Genomic DNA, 21315 nt, shown 5'->3' with positions numbered 1-21315 from the left:
GTAGGAAGTTGCACTTCATGTATTCAAAAGCAGTTAGCCTTTTTAGTCTGACAGAGGCACTTGAAAACCCTTGTGCCCAGTTTTAACCCATAAGGTTAGTGACTGGAATTATTTGTTATTTTGGGTTCCGGATGACACCTGTCATCACAATGTCTGAGGGCTCCACACATACCGAAAGCTGGCAGAATGGTTTCTAGGTGCAGAGAAATAGCCTTCATCTCATTCTTTTGTAGTGTTTGGTACCATCTCTTTCCTGCTGTCCAAATGGTTTCTAATGCCCGTGGTTCCCAATTAGCTCTGCATGGTCTCCTGCGTGTTTGCCTCAGGGTAAGCTCCATGTAAGTCAGAGGGCATTCTCCAGATACTAGGGTCTGTTCACCAATAGCCCTAATCGAGGCCTAAGGCTGTAGGGATTTCTAAGATTTCCAAGTAGAATACATGCCAGTCATACTTATTTTTTAATGTTGTGATTAATTCATGCTATCTCTTACTACATATAGCAGAGATAAGCAAGAAAAAAGCCTACTGACTGTACCCCACCTTCACACTTCAGTCTCTCTATATCTGATAACTTCAGGAGGCTTCCGGCCTTTATAAGTTTCATTTTAGGAGTGTGGACACAGCAATAGTGTCCAACTCAGGAATTCACTGAAAAGTGTAGTTCTTACAAAATCTGTTAGGAGCAGCACTGATGGAAACGGGATTATCTACAAGGGAGTGTGACAACAGAAGTTCAAGGCTAACTGATCAACAGAGGGATCACACAAAAGCAAGTACTGACAGCAGAGACTCATTTAAAAAAAAAATAATTTCAGCTTTCCAACCAAATACTTGGACCTTTCTCCCACCCTGAAGACTGATGGTTCTCATCTGAGAAAAGAGAAGAGATTTGTGAGACCAGATTGCCAGTGTGGGAAGTATTTTGTTACTTTAAGAGCATTAATGTGTCAAAGTGAGAGGCTCAATGAAGAAATTTCTTCTGTGTATTTGTTGAGGCCTGTTGACCTCTACATGTCTGCAAACTCTCTGAGTGAGCCCTGAATATGGCAATGGCAGAGTAGTAAATAACACGATCACGTTATAAAAATTAATAGAGGCTTCCTGTCACACTTGGGCTCCTGGGAAAAATGAGAACACTTTGAGTTACTACTTTGTGCTTGTCTCTTCCAGTAATAAAAACACACTGTTTGAAGACATAGCTTGGAAATGAAAGATATTTGTTTTGCATATTTTATGTTTTGAAAAAAAATAGTATCCATTTTTGTAGCTTGCGTTGGAGCAAAATGTTTTCTGATTTTACGGGGTTTGTTTTGAAGTTATTAGTTAGTTTTCAAAACCACAGTATACAATCTTTTTCTGTGTAACTACTTCATAGGGAAGCATTTGCTGTTCATGGAAACATTCCCTGTTCTTTACTCACTAAAATCAGTCTCCAAATGCATATCTTTAAGCCCTGGTAGGCATTTAGAAAGCAGCCTCTCCAGCCCGTTTACCTGCTCAAGTCCACCACTGAACAAGTGAATGTGAAGGCAACCTCTCCTTGATCTTCAAAGGCCCAGGGAACAACATGCTGAGGCTTACTGCAGCATTTCAGCAGTGGTAGAGAAGAGACCCTCAGTTCATAATGGACATCTGCAGGCCATGTTAGAGACAATCAACTAAATCTTTACTTTAAAACCCAGAAATTCTGGGAAAATAAAACATGAGTAACATTTATTTTTATTTCCCTCAAGGAAAAACATGATTCCAAAGGTTCTTCTTTTATCAAACTATATCCTGGCTATTCCAGTTTTCTCTTTTAACAGAAATTTCTAGCTCTTTTGTTTTAAAGTCTAGAAGTAGACTCAAAAAAAGACCTTGGAAACTTTGGCACATCAAAAGAACCTTAAATATGCTATTAAATAAACAAACAAACAAAACCCACAACAACAACAACAACAAAACTCAACTACTTAGTTTCTTAAGAAAATTTTGCAAACAGAAAGTTGCCTGGCAAAATTGATGACTGGCCATGAAATCCCCAAGCACTCCTAATCTGGAATTTCCACCACTGAAAAGAGCCTGGCTCTGTCCTCCTTGCACCCTCCCTTCAGGTGTTTATGGACATTGATGAGATCCCCTTCTGAGCCTCCTCTGACTTTGACATAGAGAGACTGGTAGATTTTCTTGCAAATAAATTCTTTTTCTTCACCCTGTTGTTCCCACCTGTGGTAAGGAAGGAGATCTGAACTCCTGATCTGAACTCCCCAACACCCTCTGAATGTAGAATTTCCATTTCTCACACAAGGTTTGGCTAATTGGGCTTAATCAAATAAACACAATTTCTTAAAATCATGGGGCTGTTCCAAGAGCTTATAGCATGTCAGAGGTCCTCTACTAGCGAGACACTGGATATGTTTGCTGGAGAAAACATCAGTAACTTTGCTTGTTACTGTACAGCAGCTTAACCATGTTCTTCTGGTCTACCTGAGCATAAGAATGAGATGCAATCATTGAAAAGTGTATCAAAGCAGTGATGTAAGGAGAGGTAGATGGCTACCATTCAAGTGAGATGCAGTTTAAAAGCAGTACATAGCATGAAATTGTTATTAACATCCACAGTACTCAGTGGGCAAAATTATAATGTGTATTTTTAGCCCAGGGTAATTGACATTTTTTGCAAATAATTAATAGTGACACCAAGGAACATCTTTTAGTATGGATATAAGAGCTCTATCCTCTAAGGGACTTCTGTTGTTTTCCCTTCCTCTCTCTCTTTCTTCTCCAAGCGATGCCAATTTCAGAGGTTGCTCTGCTGACAAGACTCCTCTTTTTTTTGTGAGACGGGATTCCCGATATGCTGTAGAGGAGGTAATGCTGCAAGTCTAAGCTGACCTGGGGAGCTCTTACTAGCTGTTTGTTCTTATGCCCTCAAAATACAACTCCCATGCTGACAACAGAACTAACATTTGTTGAGCAGTGCTGCTCAGGAGACTTCCAGGTAAAGACCAGGGCTTACCTACAAGTACTGACTATTTCTCATACCGTGAACAGGACAGGCACCCTGTTAGTGGGCAACAGCCCAGGCATAGCTTAACAACCTTGTCTGACCAAATTCTGAGTACATTTGTAATTGGGATTGAAATGAGAGCTTTCTCCAAACATGTCCAGAAGACAATGCCAGAGTAAAGGATATAGAAAGCACCCAAATATTCTATGAGTTCTGGTACTAACTGTCTGCAATTAATACAAACTATACTTAAGAGAAATGACAATTTTTGCTCAATCATTATTTTCATGTGCAATCACCATGCTAGTTATCACATAAGGTATCACAACAATCAGTAACAAATCACAGCCATAGCAGGCTCCTTTTGTCAAATTAAATGCTTCCTACAATGGCTTTCTCAATAGGACATATACTTAGCTGATTAGTGTGTGCTATTGTGTTGCTATTTTATTTTGTGTATGTTTCACTCTTACGCATGTAGAAATGTGCATATACAAAGGGAGCAGCAAAAAAAATGTAGACAGAGAAAATGAAAATGAATCACAACTCATTTGTATACTAAAACTGACTCCATCAAACTCATCGTCTACAGTTCCATGGAAGAAAAAAATTTCATTACGACAAAGCAGAATATGCTAATGAGTTAATTATAGATGATAGACCAGCAGTAAGGGATGACTACAGGAATATCTTAACTGATAAGCACTTTATGACCTTCACTGGATCCAGCGTTATGACATTTTACTAATTATATCCCTCCCACAAACTGTTAGACTCACAACTATGATTTTAGTAAGTCTCTCGATATTCCCTAATTTGGTGAAAGAGCAAAACCAAAAATATTTAACAAAAGTTACTCTAAACTACAAATTATGCAGGAGTAGATTTGTAAATAATGGACCAACATACTGTTATTCATTTTTTATTTTTGCTGATAGGTTTGCACTCTAAAACCAAGCAAGAAAACATGGATCAACATTTAAACAAAATTGGCCACGTTGACTTGCAATTTACTGAAACTATCCATTGGCAAATGATAATACTAAAAGGAAGTGTTAAAAATAATTGCTGTAGTTATAAAACCTTTGATATTTTTGACATTTTTATGTATATTTTTGATACTCTTATGATATTTTATTATAGAATCACAGCATAATGGAAATTATCCAGAGAATTTGGAGTTATTCCATCAGTTTCAGTGGGTACCTACAGCATACCATGAGAAATATAAAAAATACCAACAAAGGGAAATCCCTCGACTGTGAATATCTGAAGAGTTTATTGTACTGATGTGAGAGAGAATTCATTTCCAAACAATGAAATCCAAAGAATGCACTCATTTATCAGTATGCACTCTGCACAGACATATTCTATTGACCAGTCAATGTACCATTCTTTAGAGAGCATCACATCTAGAGGATGGTCAGTAACCCCTTCTTGGACATGAAGCAACGTATCAGGCAGATGTGAGTATGGACTTGTTGCAAAAAAAGATAATCTTCACTGGCTTGGAATGGACAGTCATAAAACAACTCACTGACTACATCACATTTTATATAAGGCTGCAGGCCATGCCTAAAACAACGGAACTGATGAACATCCTGTATGGGAGACAGCCCTTAGATTAGTCTTTTAGTCCCTTAGATTAGTCCTTTAGATTAGATTAGTCCCTTAGACTAGTCCTTAGATTAGTCCTTAGAAAGATACCTTTCCAGGCTGCTGTATATGGCAAGTGATTGATTTACATTTCAATTTTATGTAGAATTTATGCATATGCTTAGTTCTGCACTGCAACTAAAACTGAACTCCTAGTCTCCAGTGAGTACCGTGTCTGAAAATCTTACAGAAATTAAGTTTTCAGATGTGATCTGTGACTGTACTATCCAAAATCTAGAAAGCAGTATTTCTCACATTAGCCAGATAAATAGGTAAACGGAGATCATATTTAGCATCATTGCAGGAATTTTTGGAATCAGAAACACTCCACTGTTTATCTCCTGGCGGAGACACCTCCAATCAATCACACGCACTTACAATGAGTAATTACTTAATGGCTGAATCTGTGCAACCTCTGATCACCTCCTGCTCCCAGCTGGACAATGTTATTTCACACAACCATTCCCTTTTGTCACCCTCCTGTATTTCAGAGTCCCCTCACCCTTTCCTCCTTTCTGCCCTTTCCATGAATGATGTGATCAGCCATCCCATCTGTGTCAGCGTTGGGACCTGCTAATCAAATACAACATCACAAGAAGGACGGAGACAGAAATGACTTCATAATGACCTCACAGCTTTCACTTTCACTTTGCTGATCTTCCTGTAGAAATCTTTTCTTTACAGTGAATCTCTGCATGTGCCCTAAATGTTTTTGTCAGACTCTCAGAAGCTAATTATAAAATAACAGTTTTAAACATTGAAAATAGCAATCACCTGAGACTAAATATGGGGTTAAATTTCTATCTAAATATCTCTTACACAAAAAAATAAATTAAAAAAATCTTTAAAGCCTCACATTAAAAATTCATATTTCTCTGGGCACTGCTTTAGTGTGATGACGACAGTGTTACATTTTACAAAATGTTAATCTTCCTTTTCCCAAGTTTCCTGAAGAGAAAGACTCTGTTGTTGCTTCAAAAATAACATGCACATTATGGCAGAGATGGTTAAAATTAAGAAAAAAATAAACATATTTTCCCTCTAAATGGCATATTTATGCTGCACATAAAAAATAAATTAACGTATAGTGTGTATTGGGACAATTCACTCAGATTATACGCCACTTCTTTCAAGATTCCTGGACCACAGCACTTCTGTGTTCACAGAATCCTTTTGCACTGCTTTTTATTTTCTCTCCTTTAATGTTTCTGTGCAGTAAATTCCAGATGATGTTCTTTTACTCAGCTTAGCTCCTCTGTCTCTCTTCATGATAAAAAGGACTTGTGTCAGGCACAACTGGCAATTCAGATGACTACTCTGTGACACAAATATATTTCTTACTGTTGTTGTTTGTTTGTTTTGTATTGAAACTTCTCTATACAGCTGAACTTTCATTATAACTTCATCTTTACTGACTCAGGCTTTTCAAAGAAAATAAAATGATAATTTCATTGATGGAAAACATTATTAATTATTTTATAGCTCAGAATGTAAAACAACAGAGGTTTATTGGCCTTGTTTGAAATCAGATTAAAATAATTCTGAAATCTGCATTAACATGCAAGGCCCTGCACTTGGGTCAGGGCAATCCCAAACATGATTACAGGCTGGATGACAAATGGATAGAGAGCAGCCCTGTGGAGTTGGGCTTGGGGGTTCTGGTGGACGAAAAGCTCAACATGAGCTGGCAAGGTATGCTTGGAGCCCAGAAAGCCAACTGTATCTTGGGTTGCATCAAAAGTGTAGCTAGTAGGTTGAGAGAGGTGATCCTCAAAGATATGTTGCACGTCCTTGGGTGCCACAAGTGGCACTGAGTGCATTTGTGTGATCAAATGCATGGAGCCATTACTATGTTAGCTTTGAATTACAGAAATAAAATAATATCCAATCTCTAATGCTCTAAAGGAATTTTTAAAAATACTGACCTACTTGTCCCTCACTGTAATAAAATTATTTGCATTGTAATAAATCTATTAGTAGTTAGTGTACAAAAATACAAGTCCTGTATTCAGCAGAACTGGACCTTGTGCTTGTGAAGCATGAAGATGGTATTTGTTAGCTGGCTTCAAAATAATAGCCATTTTGAAAATGGCTATTGAAAATTTTTGAAAAGACATCTTTTGACATAAAAATGTTTCTGGACCAGCCTGCTTTTCCTAGAGCTATGCAAAGAACCTCTCTTACTCACCTGCTTGTTCCAACTACTGTTCAGCTCTGGGGACAAATTTCAGCTCACTCTTTACGTTCTGAATCTCTGATAAGTTGACAGCAGGACCTGGAAGTTTCTTAGCCCCTGGGAGATGCTTCTTTTCTTTCTCCTCCTCTGTAGCAGGAACACTCTGCACAAAAGGATATCAGTGACCTTGCTGCTGCAATAGAAAATTCTTGAGCATGAGCATAGGTCAGTTATTTGAGAAACAGAAAAGGATGTTTTTATACTAAATTCAATCACAATGGAAACCTCTGAGGGGAGGGGGGCAGGAAGAGATGGATAATTCTGTTGGTTGTTGTCCTGAATGTCTAAACACTTTACAAAAAATATTTAGAAGGTGCTCGGTGCAGAGGAATATGGATCTTTTTGTAAATGGTTAAGAATTTACAGTGTTGGATCATTAGCATAAAATTAACTGAGTGAGGTATTAAAGACAACTCCCAGATCTTTCATTTTTTAGAGAAAAAAAAGCTGAAGAACCATTTTTATTATCCAATTTCTTACAGTCTCATAGGTGCTGGCCAAATGGGGAGGAAAAACATCACGCATTTCCCCAGCTCTGGAGACCAGCTATGATAGTAGGTTATGGACCCCAGAAGCTCCATCCAAGCTCAGCTTGAGTTTATGTTTAATTTTTCTTAACCTCATTGGTAAGAACAGAAAAAAATTTGTCACTATATTTCAATTTAAGGTAGTCCCTAATGGCTATTTTGCTGACACTGTAAAAATAACAGCACTTAACACAAAAACAGCACTTAACAGCGAGCATCTCAGCTAATTTCCTGATGGACCACAGCTTTTCACCCTTTGGTACTTCCTCTGATGTACTATTGCTCCTAGGTGAGGTAGAGCATATATTTTAGACTATTTCTGTTCTACACTGAGCGATATTTTGAAGGAGTAGCTTTCCAGTAGGGAGTTTAAGGTCTAGCCAGTCTGTTCTGTATTTTGTACAGCAAACATACAGGGGGAATCATGTAGGATTAGAGGTGAATGAATATTTTACTGCCAATAACTTCACAATGCAATTATTATTTACTTATTTTTAATTACTCTGTGAATGTCTTCTTGGGATGGGCTTTTTGTAGTTTGGAGTTAATTTAGTATTCAGATGTATTAGCCTGTGATCAGCCTGTTCCTAATATTTAACTTCATTTTTAAAATTTCCAAGCTATCTGTCAATTATTATTGGTCAGTAAAAACCCTTTTTCCTATTGACTAAAGGACTACATACTACTAAGGAAGCAGACTTTTACAATGTCAAGTAGCAAATAAACAAAGAATTGTAGAAAACTGGCAGTTTCTTCTTATCTGATCTTTCAGAACTTTCTACAGATCAACATATAAAAGAAAACTGCAGCAACAATTATGTTGCTTGGCTTATTAAATTTGTATTATCTTTTCCCACTTTTTAGCTAATATGATGTTAGTTAATATAAGCTAATATTAATTAACACCATTATACTATTGTTTCTGTTTTGATAATTTAAGATCCCAGTCAGTAGTCCTGCCCCAGCCACCACACGTACTGTCTATTATCTAGCTTAATAATCTGACATCTGGGAATGGTGGCAAAGCACAACAGGAGAATAATTAGACTGACACAAAAGGTGTTTGGAGGGATGCACAAAATTGTATCAGTAGTCAGAGGTGTCATGAGCTTGTTTTGTTTCCATTTACAGTTTTCCTGGACAGCTTGCTAATCTAAAAAACAAAACAAAACAACCACCATTCTAAAAAGAACACAGTTCTTACTAGTAGATAGCAGACACCATGTTAAAAAGACTTTTTCAAGTCCTTTGCTATAGCATTCCTTCTTGTAGTACAAATAGTGTAAACTTTGACCATGTTTTGGAGATTTTGCATTCCATAAATCCATGTTAGTTTTCCATCCCAGTCTCAGGTGTGTGCTATTTATGACTGCATCTCTCCCTAGATCACTCACTCTGTGAGCAAGGAACAGCTGAGATCAGACCTCGGCCTTCAGTTTTATTGAAGGAAGTCTGCAGATTGATTTAGATGTATGACATGAGTTAACAAATACATGCATGAAAATGCTCTGACGGAAGAAAAGTTATATTCTCAAATTCCCACCTCCCATTTCTTTTGCATGTTAACATGTCCTCTCCTTTGACCTTCAAAAATATGCAGTCCCCTGAGACCACACCAACCCATTGAGTAAGAGCCATATTTCACTCATCTCCTTTGCCAGGGTTTTAAAATACGAAGAAAAATGCTAAGGACTGTTAGCAAAAGGTGTATTTGTCTAAGGCTGCTTTAAGGACTCACAAGCTCTATTGCAAAGCTTAACAAAGTGGTAGCATTTTTATTCTATTCACATGAGAAGAGCTGTCTCTGTAGTCTCTGCTACCACTGGTTTGGTTGAATATTGACTATAAAACCAGGAGCAAGAACTTTTATTCCATAATGTCTGTCTCATGTATAGCGCTCACATAATTGTAAAGCAAAGCAATATTCAATTACCCAACCAAATCTAATTATCAGCACTTGTCATTTATTTTATTTCTCAAATACCACCAGAATTCACTCAGACAACATTAGTTGCTGCTTAATAACTTGCATTCCTTCACCAGTTTAATTACTGCAGAGAGAATGTGGTTTGATTTCTTTCAGGGGAACAGTATGTGTTTAAGGTCACTTTCTATGTTTTGTTTTGTTTTCTTTTTAATCTTCTTAAAAAGGAGTTAAATTGGGCTGAGTTTGTTTTCTTCAGAATAATTCTCTGTAAGCAGAGCACTATTTATATCAAATATGTTGAAATTCGGAAAACAAACCTGTCTGATTTAGACTGAAAAGGAAGAATTAGCTATTATGCAGACAAAACCGTCACTGATAAGTGCCTATACCATGTTGGAAGGAGCTGATGATTTGTCCAAAGCAAACCTGGCTGTTTCTAGTTGAGGGCTGCACCACCAGCACTGTCACTGTGTGCCTGGAGTGAAGTGGCTGGTTCCCTCCTTCCTGGCCCTCAGGGCTCTGCTCTGTGTGAGGGCAAGGCTCCCTCCAACCACGACAGCCCTGCTTCACCCAGAGCATGGCTGAGAGTCCGCCCAGCAGAGTCCTGCCAGAGCCAGCCTGGCTGAATGGGTCGATCTGAGCCTCCCCTGCCCTTGGCTCCAAGGAGCATCAGCAGCTTTGGCCCAGCAAGACCAGTTCTGAGGTGGGGATTATGCAGCCAGACTAAGCCACCTGGCTAAGAAGCCCTAAGCACCCATCTTACTTATGTCTTTTTCTTATTTGCACTATTCCTGTTTCTCCACTGTTGGTCTTAGTTCTTATTTATTATAAAAGTTCCTAGTAGATAAGATGCTTTAATATCATCCAGAAACATGATATCTGTGATCAATGTTGACTAAAGAATAAATTTAACTTCACGTTCAAAACTCAATGTTAAATACTTCCAGTAAACATCGCAGCACAGAATTTAATCTGTCAAGGAGTATTTTCATGCTTCTGCAGGTTCACAATTTCTGGTTTTAATTTGCAAACGTATAGTCTTCACATTCAATCTCTACTTATTGACAAATAATCCCAAAAGGTCTCCAAACGTTGGGTTTGAAAACCTGTCTAATATTGTTAAGCTGAAACAATAAATTACACCACAGGGCAGTAGGTAGTAATAGACCCTTCCAAAGCCTTCCTATAACTTTTCCTGCTGTATTTCACCAATTCCAGTCTAGATAAATACTGCTCATGAAATCCTGACAGCAGATATCATCCTGTTGCTTAAGTGGAACTACATACCCTTGAAACAGTTCCTATACAGGCCTCAGCATCAAAAACAGAATGGTGTATATAGGAAGCCTTCAGTAAATGGCCAGTTACTCCCATGAATGATCCCTGTATGTCAGCTGCGGTACCTAAGATTGGTAGGTAGTGCTCTAAGGTTGATTTAAAGGCTTTCTTACATTAATGGTAGGGACTCCCTTAAAAATAAAAATCAAAAAGCACCCTTTTTTCTTACCTCCTCCACTTCTTCAGGTGTTAGTTCTTTTCTTTTATGAGGGTGGCCTGCACCAGGTCGAAATGCTCCCATTGGGATGTTAATATTAGCCTGCGAGAAGGAAATTAGGATGTGTATAATAGCAACCGATAGATAGATGCACAATGGTAAGTGGCAAAACTCCAAAGGGGTGCAACCAGGGTACGGACATTATTGTGGTTTCTGAGCACTTACGGCATCATCACTATACTCCCATGGTGAGGGCAGAAAACATTGCCTATGGAAGAACAGCAAAAATGTATCTGTTTCCTCATGTGACCCAGCCTGGCTTATTTTAAAAGTCAAATGATGTGATCAACTAAATGCACAAATTATACCTATTCTTATCTCGTGATCTCAGAAGAGAAGCTGCTCGTAGGAAATGTCATCAAAATATCATGACTCCCACTTGTAAAACCAGCGGGTGAATCGGTAATGTTATTGAGAGTAAACAGAGAACCTTCAAACAGCGACCTGCTTTATTGTCGTTTACCATCTGACTGGTTTGCACAAAATGAAGATGAACAATCCCCTCCTTCTGCTCAAATCCTGGCCCTGCAGATCGTGCCCCAAATTGGGTAGCCACAGGAACACAGCCCACTCTTCTTAGTACCAACAAATGTTCTGGCAGCTGCAATCCAGCATCAAACAAATTAAGAATCCATTTGCCAAGAAATAAACACCTTTCCCTTTTTTCATTTTTTTTCACTTTTATTTATGTACAGTGATGTTACCATCTCAGTGGGGCTGGCAAATGTCTGTAGAGCTGTGTATTTTATAGACAACTGGGCATTCATTTCGTATGCTTTTTCACTGAGCTTTAGTTTATATATTGCAAAACCTTTCAGCTGCACTTATTAAGTTCCCAGGAGACAAGGCATTTTCAGCCTCACAGTACTTAACCCATTATTTCATTTATGAGTGGAAAAAACCTGCTCTGCTCTTTTTAATTTTAAGCATCTCCCCAGCCAGGCGCTGGTATCTCCAGTCAGTTGCTTTTTTTGGAATAGGAAACAGTTTAGTGCTTTACCGAGAGCGTGGCCGTACAGGTTTGCAGAGCTGAAATATCAGAACTATTCCCAAGACAGATCTCTCCTCCTGGTGCTTGTTTTGAACTCAGTCATCCGTTCCCCTTGGAGTCAATAAAGCAGAAGTCAGCCTCCCACTGCCACCTGAGGCTGACCACAAAACCCTAATTCTGATACCTGGTCCTTGCATTTCCTACTGTGACTAAAAATGGTTCAGGAATAAAAATAAATCAAGTGCCAGACTGCTAATTAAATTAAATAAGCCATTCTTTGCTCTGCTTCAGCATTTTCAGAGTGCTCTGTGTCACACTACAGCAGTTTGAACTATTTTATCTGCAAAGTGCATTCACTTCAGAGTTTGGACAAGACATAAAATATTAACTCGGCAAAACAAGCAGCCTTTAAGACACAGTTTAACACTGTCTGGATCTGGTAACACACCACACTATAACACACAATAAATTAAAATATTCCTAGTAAAAAATAAAAGTGTGCCTAATTTCCTAGCAGCTCCTGACCAGAGATACCAGAATCCTGAGCCATAAATCTCCCTCTTAATCCAAGGCCAGTCCATGCCAGTGGATAATCTGCTGTGTTATGGGTGAGTGGTGGACTAAGTCCTGTATGCCAGTGCAGCTCTGCAAGGACTGTGCTGTGCTGTGATCAGCACAAGTGTGCTGTTGTGTTTTTAAAATCCTCTTCGGAGCTCTTGCCACGTGGCTGCTGGGATGGAGATACGAGTCTTGGTGACCTCTTCTTTGCCTGCTTCTCTATCTGGTAAATTGCTAAATAGGACATTTTTTGTTCCACACTCCTGAAGGAAGCTGTAAATAATAATTGCTGTAGACAGACTTTGTAGATGTGGTTATTATTTTTAATCACACTGATTCTTACTGGGCTTGCATCTTTCTTTGTTTCTGGAAAGTGCCTACCATATTTTGGATGTCATTGTAGTTTTCATGAGTGGAAATGTGTACTCATCTACTCTACTAAGATCTTTCTGAATGGACTTAAGGAAAAATATCTGTAAGCATGAAATACAACATAAATTTCTGATTTGTCTTGATTAAACCGATATTTAGAGATTTGTTGGTCTCCCTTTTTCTTTTACAGAGAGAAGGCATCTAGATTAGGAACTTCTGGATCTTATACCACTGGTAGCCAAGCATGAGCTTAGGGACTCCAGTCTTCTGTTACCCCAAACTACTCTTGGGAACCAGCTGCTACCCTTAGCTCTCCCACGTCTGTATTTAGTGGCTGTGGGCATGTGAAACCTTTAGTGTATGTCCAGTACAGTCAGAAAGAAGCCACTTCTGACACGGAGCAACATCGGATACTTCAGTCAGTAAGGTGGCATTACATTTCCATCACTGTAGCACTATGTTTATCCTCCAGGGGATGTCGATTCTACTATAATAGCACCTAATGGCAAAGGATCCTAATATATGAATCACAATATATAAAAGTAATGTGACATTTTGAGTCACAGTTCTCAGAGTTTTCAAAAAGAGATAGGCATCAACTCAAGGGCATGTCTCCCTGCTGGAGCAACCTTTGACACAATGTTTAATAGATTTATTTAAGTTTGTGCAGTAGTTTTCCTAGGGATTCAAATTGCCTTTGCAAAAATTAAAGTTTCTTAAAATATTAAACTTATTGCACTTTCTTAAGAGACAAACTAGATGAATTCATTCACATTTAAAAGTTGGAAGGTCATCAGAAAACTAAAAAGGAGTTGCTACTTAAAGGAAAAGAGTAAACCGAATTCATTCCTTAAAAACCATTGTACATACCTATGAAGTTTAAATGTAAAATGTAAACACTTTCAAGCTAAAAATTATCTACAATTTTTCATTAGTCATACAAACATTTCCATAGCCTCTATATGAGGCACAATTTCAACTGAGTGAAATCAGTGGCTTCTGCTAATTTCAAATGAATTAGTATGGTAGCTTGAATGTCTCTTCCAGTACTCTTGATGATGATGATGGTCAGAATTAGCATTTTTATGTTGCCTTGACACTTCAGTATGCTGTGTAGCCACTGGGAAATTAGTCTTGATGCCCCAATCCACTAGTTTAGTATTACCTTGGGGAAACAGACGGTAGGTCAGAAATTCTGTTTAGTGCTTCTTACATATTTTCAAAGGAACCTGAACTCATGGGAAAAGTTGATTGCAAGTGCATTTTACAGAATACATGGAAATTCTGCACAATTCTGCAGCTCACTAATTATTTTTGCTTTTAGAAAAGAATCAATGATAGCATGACTTCAATGCAGTTTAGCTACTTTATGATGATGCTGGGATAATTCTACAGGTGTTTCTTTTACAAGCATGTAACAATAAACTTCACCCTTATGAGCATATGCCATTTGAGGAGGTATGTGACATACAAGATTTTTTCTGATGAAAACATCAACTTTTCTCTCATTTCATTTTGGCTTTAAAATGTTTTTAAATAAATATTGGAGGTTTTTTTTTCACTGAGGAAATGCAGAAATGAAAAACTTTAATTAGCTATGCCATCTTTTTAGCCTTCAGTTCTTCCAAAATTACATAAATTCCGTGGAAAATCCAATAGTTGCAAGAATTAGTTTTACTCATAATGCTGATTGGTTTTGCAAAAGTATCGCCATGTTTTACTTAGCTGATACACCAACAGACATAAGCTAACATTGGAAAGAACATAGAAGCAAGGAAGCAAGCAAACAGCCTGTCTAATCTGTCTTTTTCTCAGCTTAGATCATAAGATGCTCTTCAGGTCAACATTTTTCAATGCTTTCATAACTACCAAGCTTTTCACTTTGAAAGAATAATTCCCAGTTAGGACTTCTGCAGTGTTTTGTATGATCAAAATGCAGTTGTCAAACAATGAAGGTTGAAATTTATTATTTTATTGTATTAGAAACATAAATACTGTCTCTTACCTGAATGGCTTTGACATGTGACGCTGGCTGCTTTGACATTTTTAAGACAGAGTCTTATCCCTGCAAGCAAAATGGGAAAGTGTTACAGGCTCTGACATTCTGATAGCTAGGAGAGATAAACTAGAACTTAACCCATGCTGCTTCTTGATAGGCATCCATTTCACCTGCCCATCTCCTGTTTCTGTCTCAGTTTCAGGGTTGCTTAGGTATTCCTTCTGAATAGCAGAAGGAGACAGAACACCTGAGCTTCTCCAATTAATCTTTCATAGCCACAAATGGAGCTCTCTCTTTCGCATTAAAAACAATAATGAGTAGAGATAAGGAATCTCTCAAACCTTTAATGGCATCGTAAAATGAGCAAGAATTAAAGGAAGCATCTGAGGATAAACAATGCATGGTTATCTCTGTCATGGTATGTACAACAGAATTATTAGAACTCTAAGTTTAAACCTTCCTTCAAATAAAACATAACATGCTACAAAGTTTTGATAAGTGAAGCAATAACCATTTTCTGACTCACACATTCGTGTAAGTCTTTAATACATATAGACCGAAAATGATCAAGATGGTTAAACTGTAAATTCTCTTTGAGAATTGCTAGGGCACAAAGTAACTTCTTTTCAAAGTTTTAGATTTATTATTTTTCTTAGCACTAATGCAAAAAAAGGAACAGAGTTTTTCATATAATTTTATGCATGTGTAGAGATATGGACTGGTACAGAATTAATATGCAATAACAAAGAGAAACACAACAAAGTCAAAGGATTTTTGTAAAGGTCAAAAAAAAAGGCAAGAAAGAAATTTACTATCCCTTTAACTTCAATATCGTCTCTGCCTTTTACTCTTTCACTGAGATTTACTACTTTAACTGGACTAGACCTTTATCGAAGTCTGATCATTTAACCCAGCTCAGTTTAATAAAAAATAAGATAGTAATACTAAAAGGTGGTAAGTAAGTATACATCCATCAGAGAACTCATTGATAACAACCAAATTATAGCATGTTTTGGCTACAGTATTTTACCTGAGATTGGAAAGAATATACTGAGAAAAAGAATAAATGATGTAAGAGAGAAGAGCAGAAATATACCAAGAAGTCACAAGTGGGTCAGAGATTCTGGTATTCCAAAGAGCATAACTGTCCCATGGAGGTAGTATCAGAGAAAAGTATAGATCACTTGTAGGTTGGCTTCAGCCCAGAATATCAGTCTGAAACTGTATCCCTGGAGCTGCATGGAAGATTTGCTCTTGCCTACTCTCACATCAGCTTTATATCTGTGCCTAATTTGGAACAGAACTTAAAGTGCAAGTGACTTGCCATTAGAGGTCTCTCTCTGATTGCACACTCAACTCTAAGAGTGCTGGCCAAACCAAAACATAGCCCTAACATCAGAGGGCATAGGTTTCAGGGTTAAATTGGTTCAGCTACATCAATAAATGAATTAAAAAAAAAAAAAATCCCACCATGGAAAATGAAAACAGCACCGTTCTGGAGAATTTTACATTGTGGCAATATTTTGAAGTCTTAGACAGTTAGAACAACCTCAGAATTCAGTTTATGGGATGAAATCTTGGCCATTGGAGTTCATGACAACACTTGCACAGATTTCAATAAGCCAAAATTTCAGCCAAAGAATTTATTGCATTCTTTCAAAATCTTTGCTATGAATGGAAATAAGCATTTCCTCAGGATTGCCATGCAGCTTATACTGATGCGTTGTGCTGTTAATCAGCAGTTGTATTCCAAAGACAAATGCAAAACAATCCACCAGTTTATTGGAAAGACAGGGCTTATAACACGTAAAAGTTTAATTAATTTTTCTTATCATCCTTTCCTTTTTCTAATCAGAATGAAAAATGAAAACAAAAGCACAGGAAATTAATATACAGCATTTTAAAACACTGTGTTTCTACTTTCTAAACATAGTCACAAAGAAATTCAGGCCAAGATGTACTTTTCCATATCTTTTGCATTGCAAAAACACTGTTCTGTGCTTCTTTGGCCACCTTGAGCTAAATGGGCAGGGATTTACATGGGATCTCTACTTCAAAAGAAGCAGAGCAATCGCTCTACTCAGCGAGGTGCTCTGGGCTCACAAGAAGTCTGCACTTGCAATGATTGCAATCAGACACCGGTTCCTAAAGATGGACGTATGATACAATTGTGTAGGACTGCTTTTGGAGGAGGTGATTTTCCTTACCAGTTTGTGCTGTCCTCATTACTGCTGAAGAAATCAGGACAACAGCACACCACTGAGTAAAAATAGACAATCTTTCCCGGCTCTGTCCCCTTCCCTCCCTTTTCTGAGCTTCTCTCCAGAACAATACTGACCATCAGCTGTAGGAAAATAAACCCCAGACTGCAGATGCACCTATTACTGAAGTGATTATTTAATTTTATAAATTTCTGTATTCTTTTGCCAGGTATATCAGAAAGTCCAGCGTGCTGCACTGATTGCGTTATTTCTGGCATCCCAACCAGATCTGCAAAGTTAAACAAATAGTCTCCTCCACAGCCGAATCTCCCACGTGCATGCCCAGAGAAGCACAGAGCCGTGCAGCCTTTATGCTCCGGTGTTTTTTTGGCCACCCCACACCTCACCTCTTACCTTTTATGGTCTGCATGCCGAGCCAAACTTAGGAAGCAATGGCAACAGGATTTCAGAGCTGTTTTATGCCAGGCTGCCCCTGCCAGTTCCCGTGCTCTCCTGACTTCCCAGTGAAAGTGACTGCTACTTTTTGCAGAGTGACATAAAGCCGGATTGTGAAAAGACCCTTTAAAAAACAAAGGACCTATCTACTGTCCATCAGCTAAAAATAATTTCTGACAGGGCTGCAGAAAGATAATAAGCTGACTGATTCAATTTGCTTTAAATACGATTTGATATCATAATGCCATCTTTTGTAATCTGTACAAGAGATGTACAGTAGCTGATACACACCAGGAGGGACACACACACACACACCCCAGCTGAAAGCTGCCCCTTTCTGCCCTGCTGTACTTACGGCACCAAGCACAAAGGGTGTATTGGGCACAGAACTGCAGTGTATTATCTTATTAAAAGGCTTTGACAGGAACTACACCACTGTGAAACCCAGCTAGCACAAATAAAGAAGAGAAGCCCCCACTTCACAGCTTCCAGACTGGTACTACATGATGTAGGCAAACACCATAATATTTCCTGTAATGAAGTTGTTTCCACCACTGTTACCTGTTAAGCTTACAATGAAAGAGCACCATTCTTAACATCAAATCTCCCATGTAACATTTCACTAGCTACAATAAACATATAGAAAACAATAAGCATGTACCTCTGTACATGCTCGAATTAGCGTTCGAGCTAATACAGTTATGCTTCTTATGAGTCAGCAGGTATTTAAATGACTTTCTGTTTTAAATCTTTTAAGATCCCCATAGACTATGAAGCAATAACTATAACAATTTGCTCTGAATACACTGCACAAGACATTAAAACAGGAAGAAAAACAGAACTACTGCAGTCACCTCACAGCCAGCTATTGAGTTTTCACAAGTCTTCTGAGATTTTAATTGACCCCTTCAAGATTATCTACTTATCTACTTATATAATAAAAGTTCCAAACCGTCAAGTGAGTATATACACCTCCTTTCGATGCTGAAAGAGGTAGCCTCTTCCACCAGCTGAGATATTGACTGTGATCCTTTGAATGTGTCTGAAATAGCTCCGATGCTTTCAGCCTGGACGGCACCGAGAGCTGCTCCAGGCTGCAGTGGAACTCGGTTGAGAAGCAAAGTGTAAAAGAGAATTCCTGTCATAGCTTCCAGTTGTTCTTCCTAAATATAGCGTTTGATTCACCCTGCAGCTCAGTCCCCTGTGACACTTGACCGTCGTAAAACCAGGGCTCAAGTGTCAAGCAGTAGGTGTTGAAGGAACACACCTTTGGGTCCTTTTCCTGCCCCCCCTCTCCCTGTCACCCAGGAGTGAGGCATACGATGGTGGGAGGTAATGCACACCTCCTCCACGGCGTGTGGGGCAGCGCGTGCCTCCCTCCTGCCTCACTGGAGAAGGAAATAATTATGGAGACATAATTATGAAGAACTCACCTCGGTGGGACTATCTAGGGGAGGTGAATGCCACACCAGTGTGACTGTATCGCTGCTGGGCTGGGAGCGAGCTCGCACGGCAGCTGCCTCAGGGCCTTGGCGTGGTGCTCCTGTGAGCAGGACAGCCATGATGGCAGGGAGGAAGAGAGCTCCTGAAGCCATAAGGCCATGGCTGCTAGCTATTGAACAGCAGGGGATGTGGATGAAGCTAAAGGGTGAGGGGAGTTGATAGAGTTAATAAAGAAGTGAACTGTTCTTATACAGTTGTGCTCATGCTACCCATGACTGCTGTCAGTGAAGGCTACTGAAGGAGACCTGAAACAGCAAGTCGCATGTGGGGCACAGCCCCATGTTTCCACTCCCAGAAATGCAGCCTCCCATTCACTACAGCTTCAGAGGAGTGAACTTGGGTCCCCTTCGTCAGCTGTGCCTGTTTTCCACTGACCCATAACCCTAACTGCGGCAGCAGCAGTATTGCTGTCGGCAACGCTGCACAGGCCTCTGCTGGAGAAGGACCAGAGAACTTTTAAGTTCAACAATTTTTAAGTTCAACAAGATCGACAATTTCAAAATTACTGCCAAAGGTATATCTAACAACTAAATAATAATGGTTGGGGTAGTGATTTCAGGGAGGATTTTCCTTGACTTTAATTTATTTCGCCCACCACTCTTCATTTCAAGTACCTCCTCCAAGGGGAAGGTGACCTCCCAGACCACTTCAACAAGCCTGTGAATGACTCACTCTCTGCTGCCCTCCTTCCCAAGAGTGCTGCCATCTGGAAGCAGCTTATAAAGTTGGTGACTTGCTCTGGCAGCTTGTGGCTACTCATGGCCACCCCCTTTCCAGTACGGACACACAGGTAGGCATGCCACGGGCACATACATTTTTGCTAGGTCCACACAGGTGAAAATACGCGTGGCAATCAGACCCTTCCTTAGAAAGGCTGGACATGACTGCTATAAAATGTCTTGAGGGGTGGAAGACCATGGCACTTGAAACACGGCAGAGTTTGTAACAGAGCTCACAGTCCTATCTTTTGCCTAGAATGAAGGAGTTTGCTCCGTCACAGTCTAAGGTCATGCTTTCCAGGTGGCTGAGACCATGTTGAAGTATTGTTGGTGCCAGATGAGTGACTTTATTTACCTTTTTGTGAAGGTTCATATTTACAACAGAGGTTCTAGAAGGCAATGAAAGAGATGGCATATTTTTGTAACATGGTCTTGTACATGAATTTATTTCAAATGCTATTACAAATAGTTATATTACAAATCAGCTCTGGGATACAAGAAGCATACGCGTTTCTTTTTCCTGTGTGCCATTAAATTAGCAAAGGTTTTGTAATACAAACCAGGCCATTGCTTCCATTTTATAATCCCATCATCTTACAGATATGCTTGAGGAAGATCAAGTCAACACCGTTTCCTGCAATATTTTTATAATTTAGTAATATAATAGGTAACCTTAGTGATGTGCAGATAAGAAGAGAATCTACCTATGTCACTCACCTAACACCCATAAACTATCACAACTAAGCTGTACTAAATTTTGATGGACTTGAAGGAAAAGCCCATATTTTATCATTAAAATCAGAAAATGTAGCTCTGCATAGATTTTAAAGGAAAAAATATAATTTTTACAATAATTTTGCAGAGTAACACTGCCTTTGAATAACCATTAGGATGCACAGCCCCATGACTTGCAGATTCATCTGCTAAATACATGCAGCCGATGATTTAATAAGTAAATCATGAGACATATGTGCATTTCAGATGATAGATTAAAAGCATGGTGTGTTAGGCCCAGATAGCTGTACACTGTCACACAATGTATAAAATTATTGCCTTGTGTACAAAGATCCAAAAGAAATAGTAATGATATATTTAAAGTAGGAAAATCCCAATATAGTCCAAAATATACTTTTGCTGCATTTCTAGAAGCTTGTCTAATTAATATGCTTCCTGGAACAGCTTATTAGTTTAGAAAATGAAGTTGATGGTTAACAGAAACATGCATGTATCTTACTTCTTGACTGGGATATTTCACTGTATAATGTCAGAATTGTTTCTTTAGTCTGTCAATGCTTACTTAAATGTTTTCCTTTTTGAGAAACCTCATGAGCACAGATATAACTTCCCTGAGGCTCCCAAAAGAAAAATATTTTTCTATAATAGATCAAAATGCTTTAGCTTAATGCAAGCAATGTAACACAATTGAAACTGCAAGTCAACAAAGGAGCGGTCACAATCTCAGCTAGCTTGAAATAAGACTAGTTTTTACAGTAAGAAGTTAAAAAATACATTCCTGGAGTTTTGCTTCAAATTACCAGGTAGTAGCAACATATTGTAATATGTTCAGCAATGCAAAACTTTGCATCCTATCTTAAATTTAGCTCTATAAAATACGGTTTATTACTG

At 38.7% G+C, this 21315-nt stretch overlaps 1 protein-coding gene across 9 annotated transcripts in view; it reads right to left on the bottom strand.

The window, feature by feature from the left end:
• Positions 1 to 18732, bottom strand: part of SMPX (small muscle protein X-linked) — a 41440-nt gene extending 22708 nt beyond the window's left edge. For 2 of the 9 annotated variants that reach the window (XM_083826408.1, XM_083826412.1), the window contains exons 1-4: positions 17426 to 17775; positions 14817 to 14876; positions 10843 to 10932; positions 6834 to 6984 (exon numbers count right to left, since the gene is read on the bottom strand). In XM_083826408.1, coding sequence (XP_083682534.1) covers positions 6847 to 6984; positions 10843 to 10932; positions 14817 to 14855 — 267 coding nt within the window. In that variant the 5' untranslated portion in view covers positions 14856 to 14876; positions 17426 to 17775 and the 3' untranslated portion in view covers positions 6834 to 6846. Of the gene's footprint in view, positions 1 to 3898; positions 5963 to 6833; positions 6985 to 10842; positions 10933 to 14816; positions 14877 to 15906; positions 16084 to 17425; positions 17776 to 18419 lie in introns of those variants that run through there. The other 7 variants (XM_083826407.1, XM_083826411.1, XM_083826409.1 and 4 more) reach the window with 7 other exon arrangements.
• Positions 18733 to 21315: the final 2583 nt, after the last annotated feature.

The sequence above is a fragment of the Anser anser genome (assembly GCF_964211835.1).
Source record: "Anser anser genome assembly, chromosome: 1".
Classification (NCBI taxonomy): Eukaryota; Metazoa; Chordata; class Aves; order Anseriformes; family Anatidae; genus Anser; species Anser anser.
This window is presented reverse-complemented; position numbering and strand designations above follow the sequence as displayed.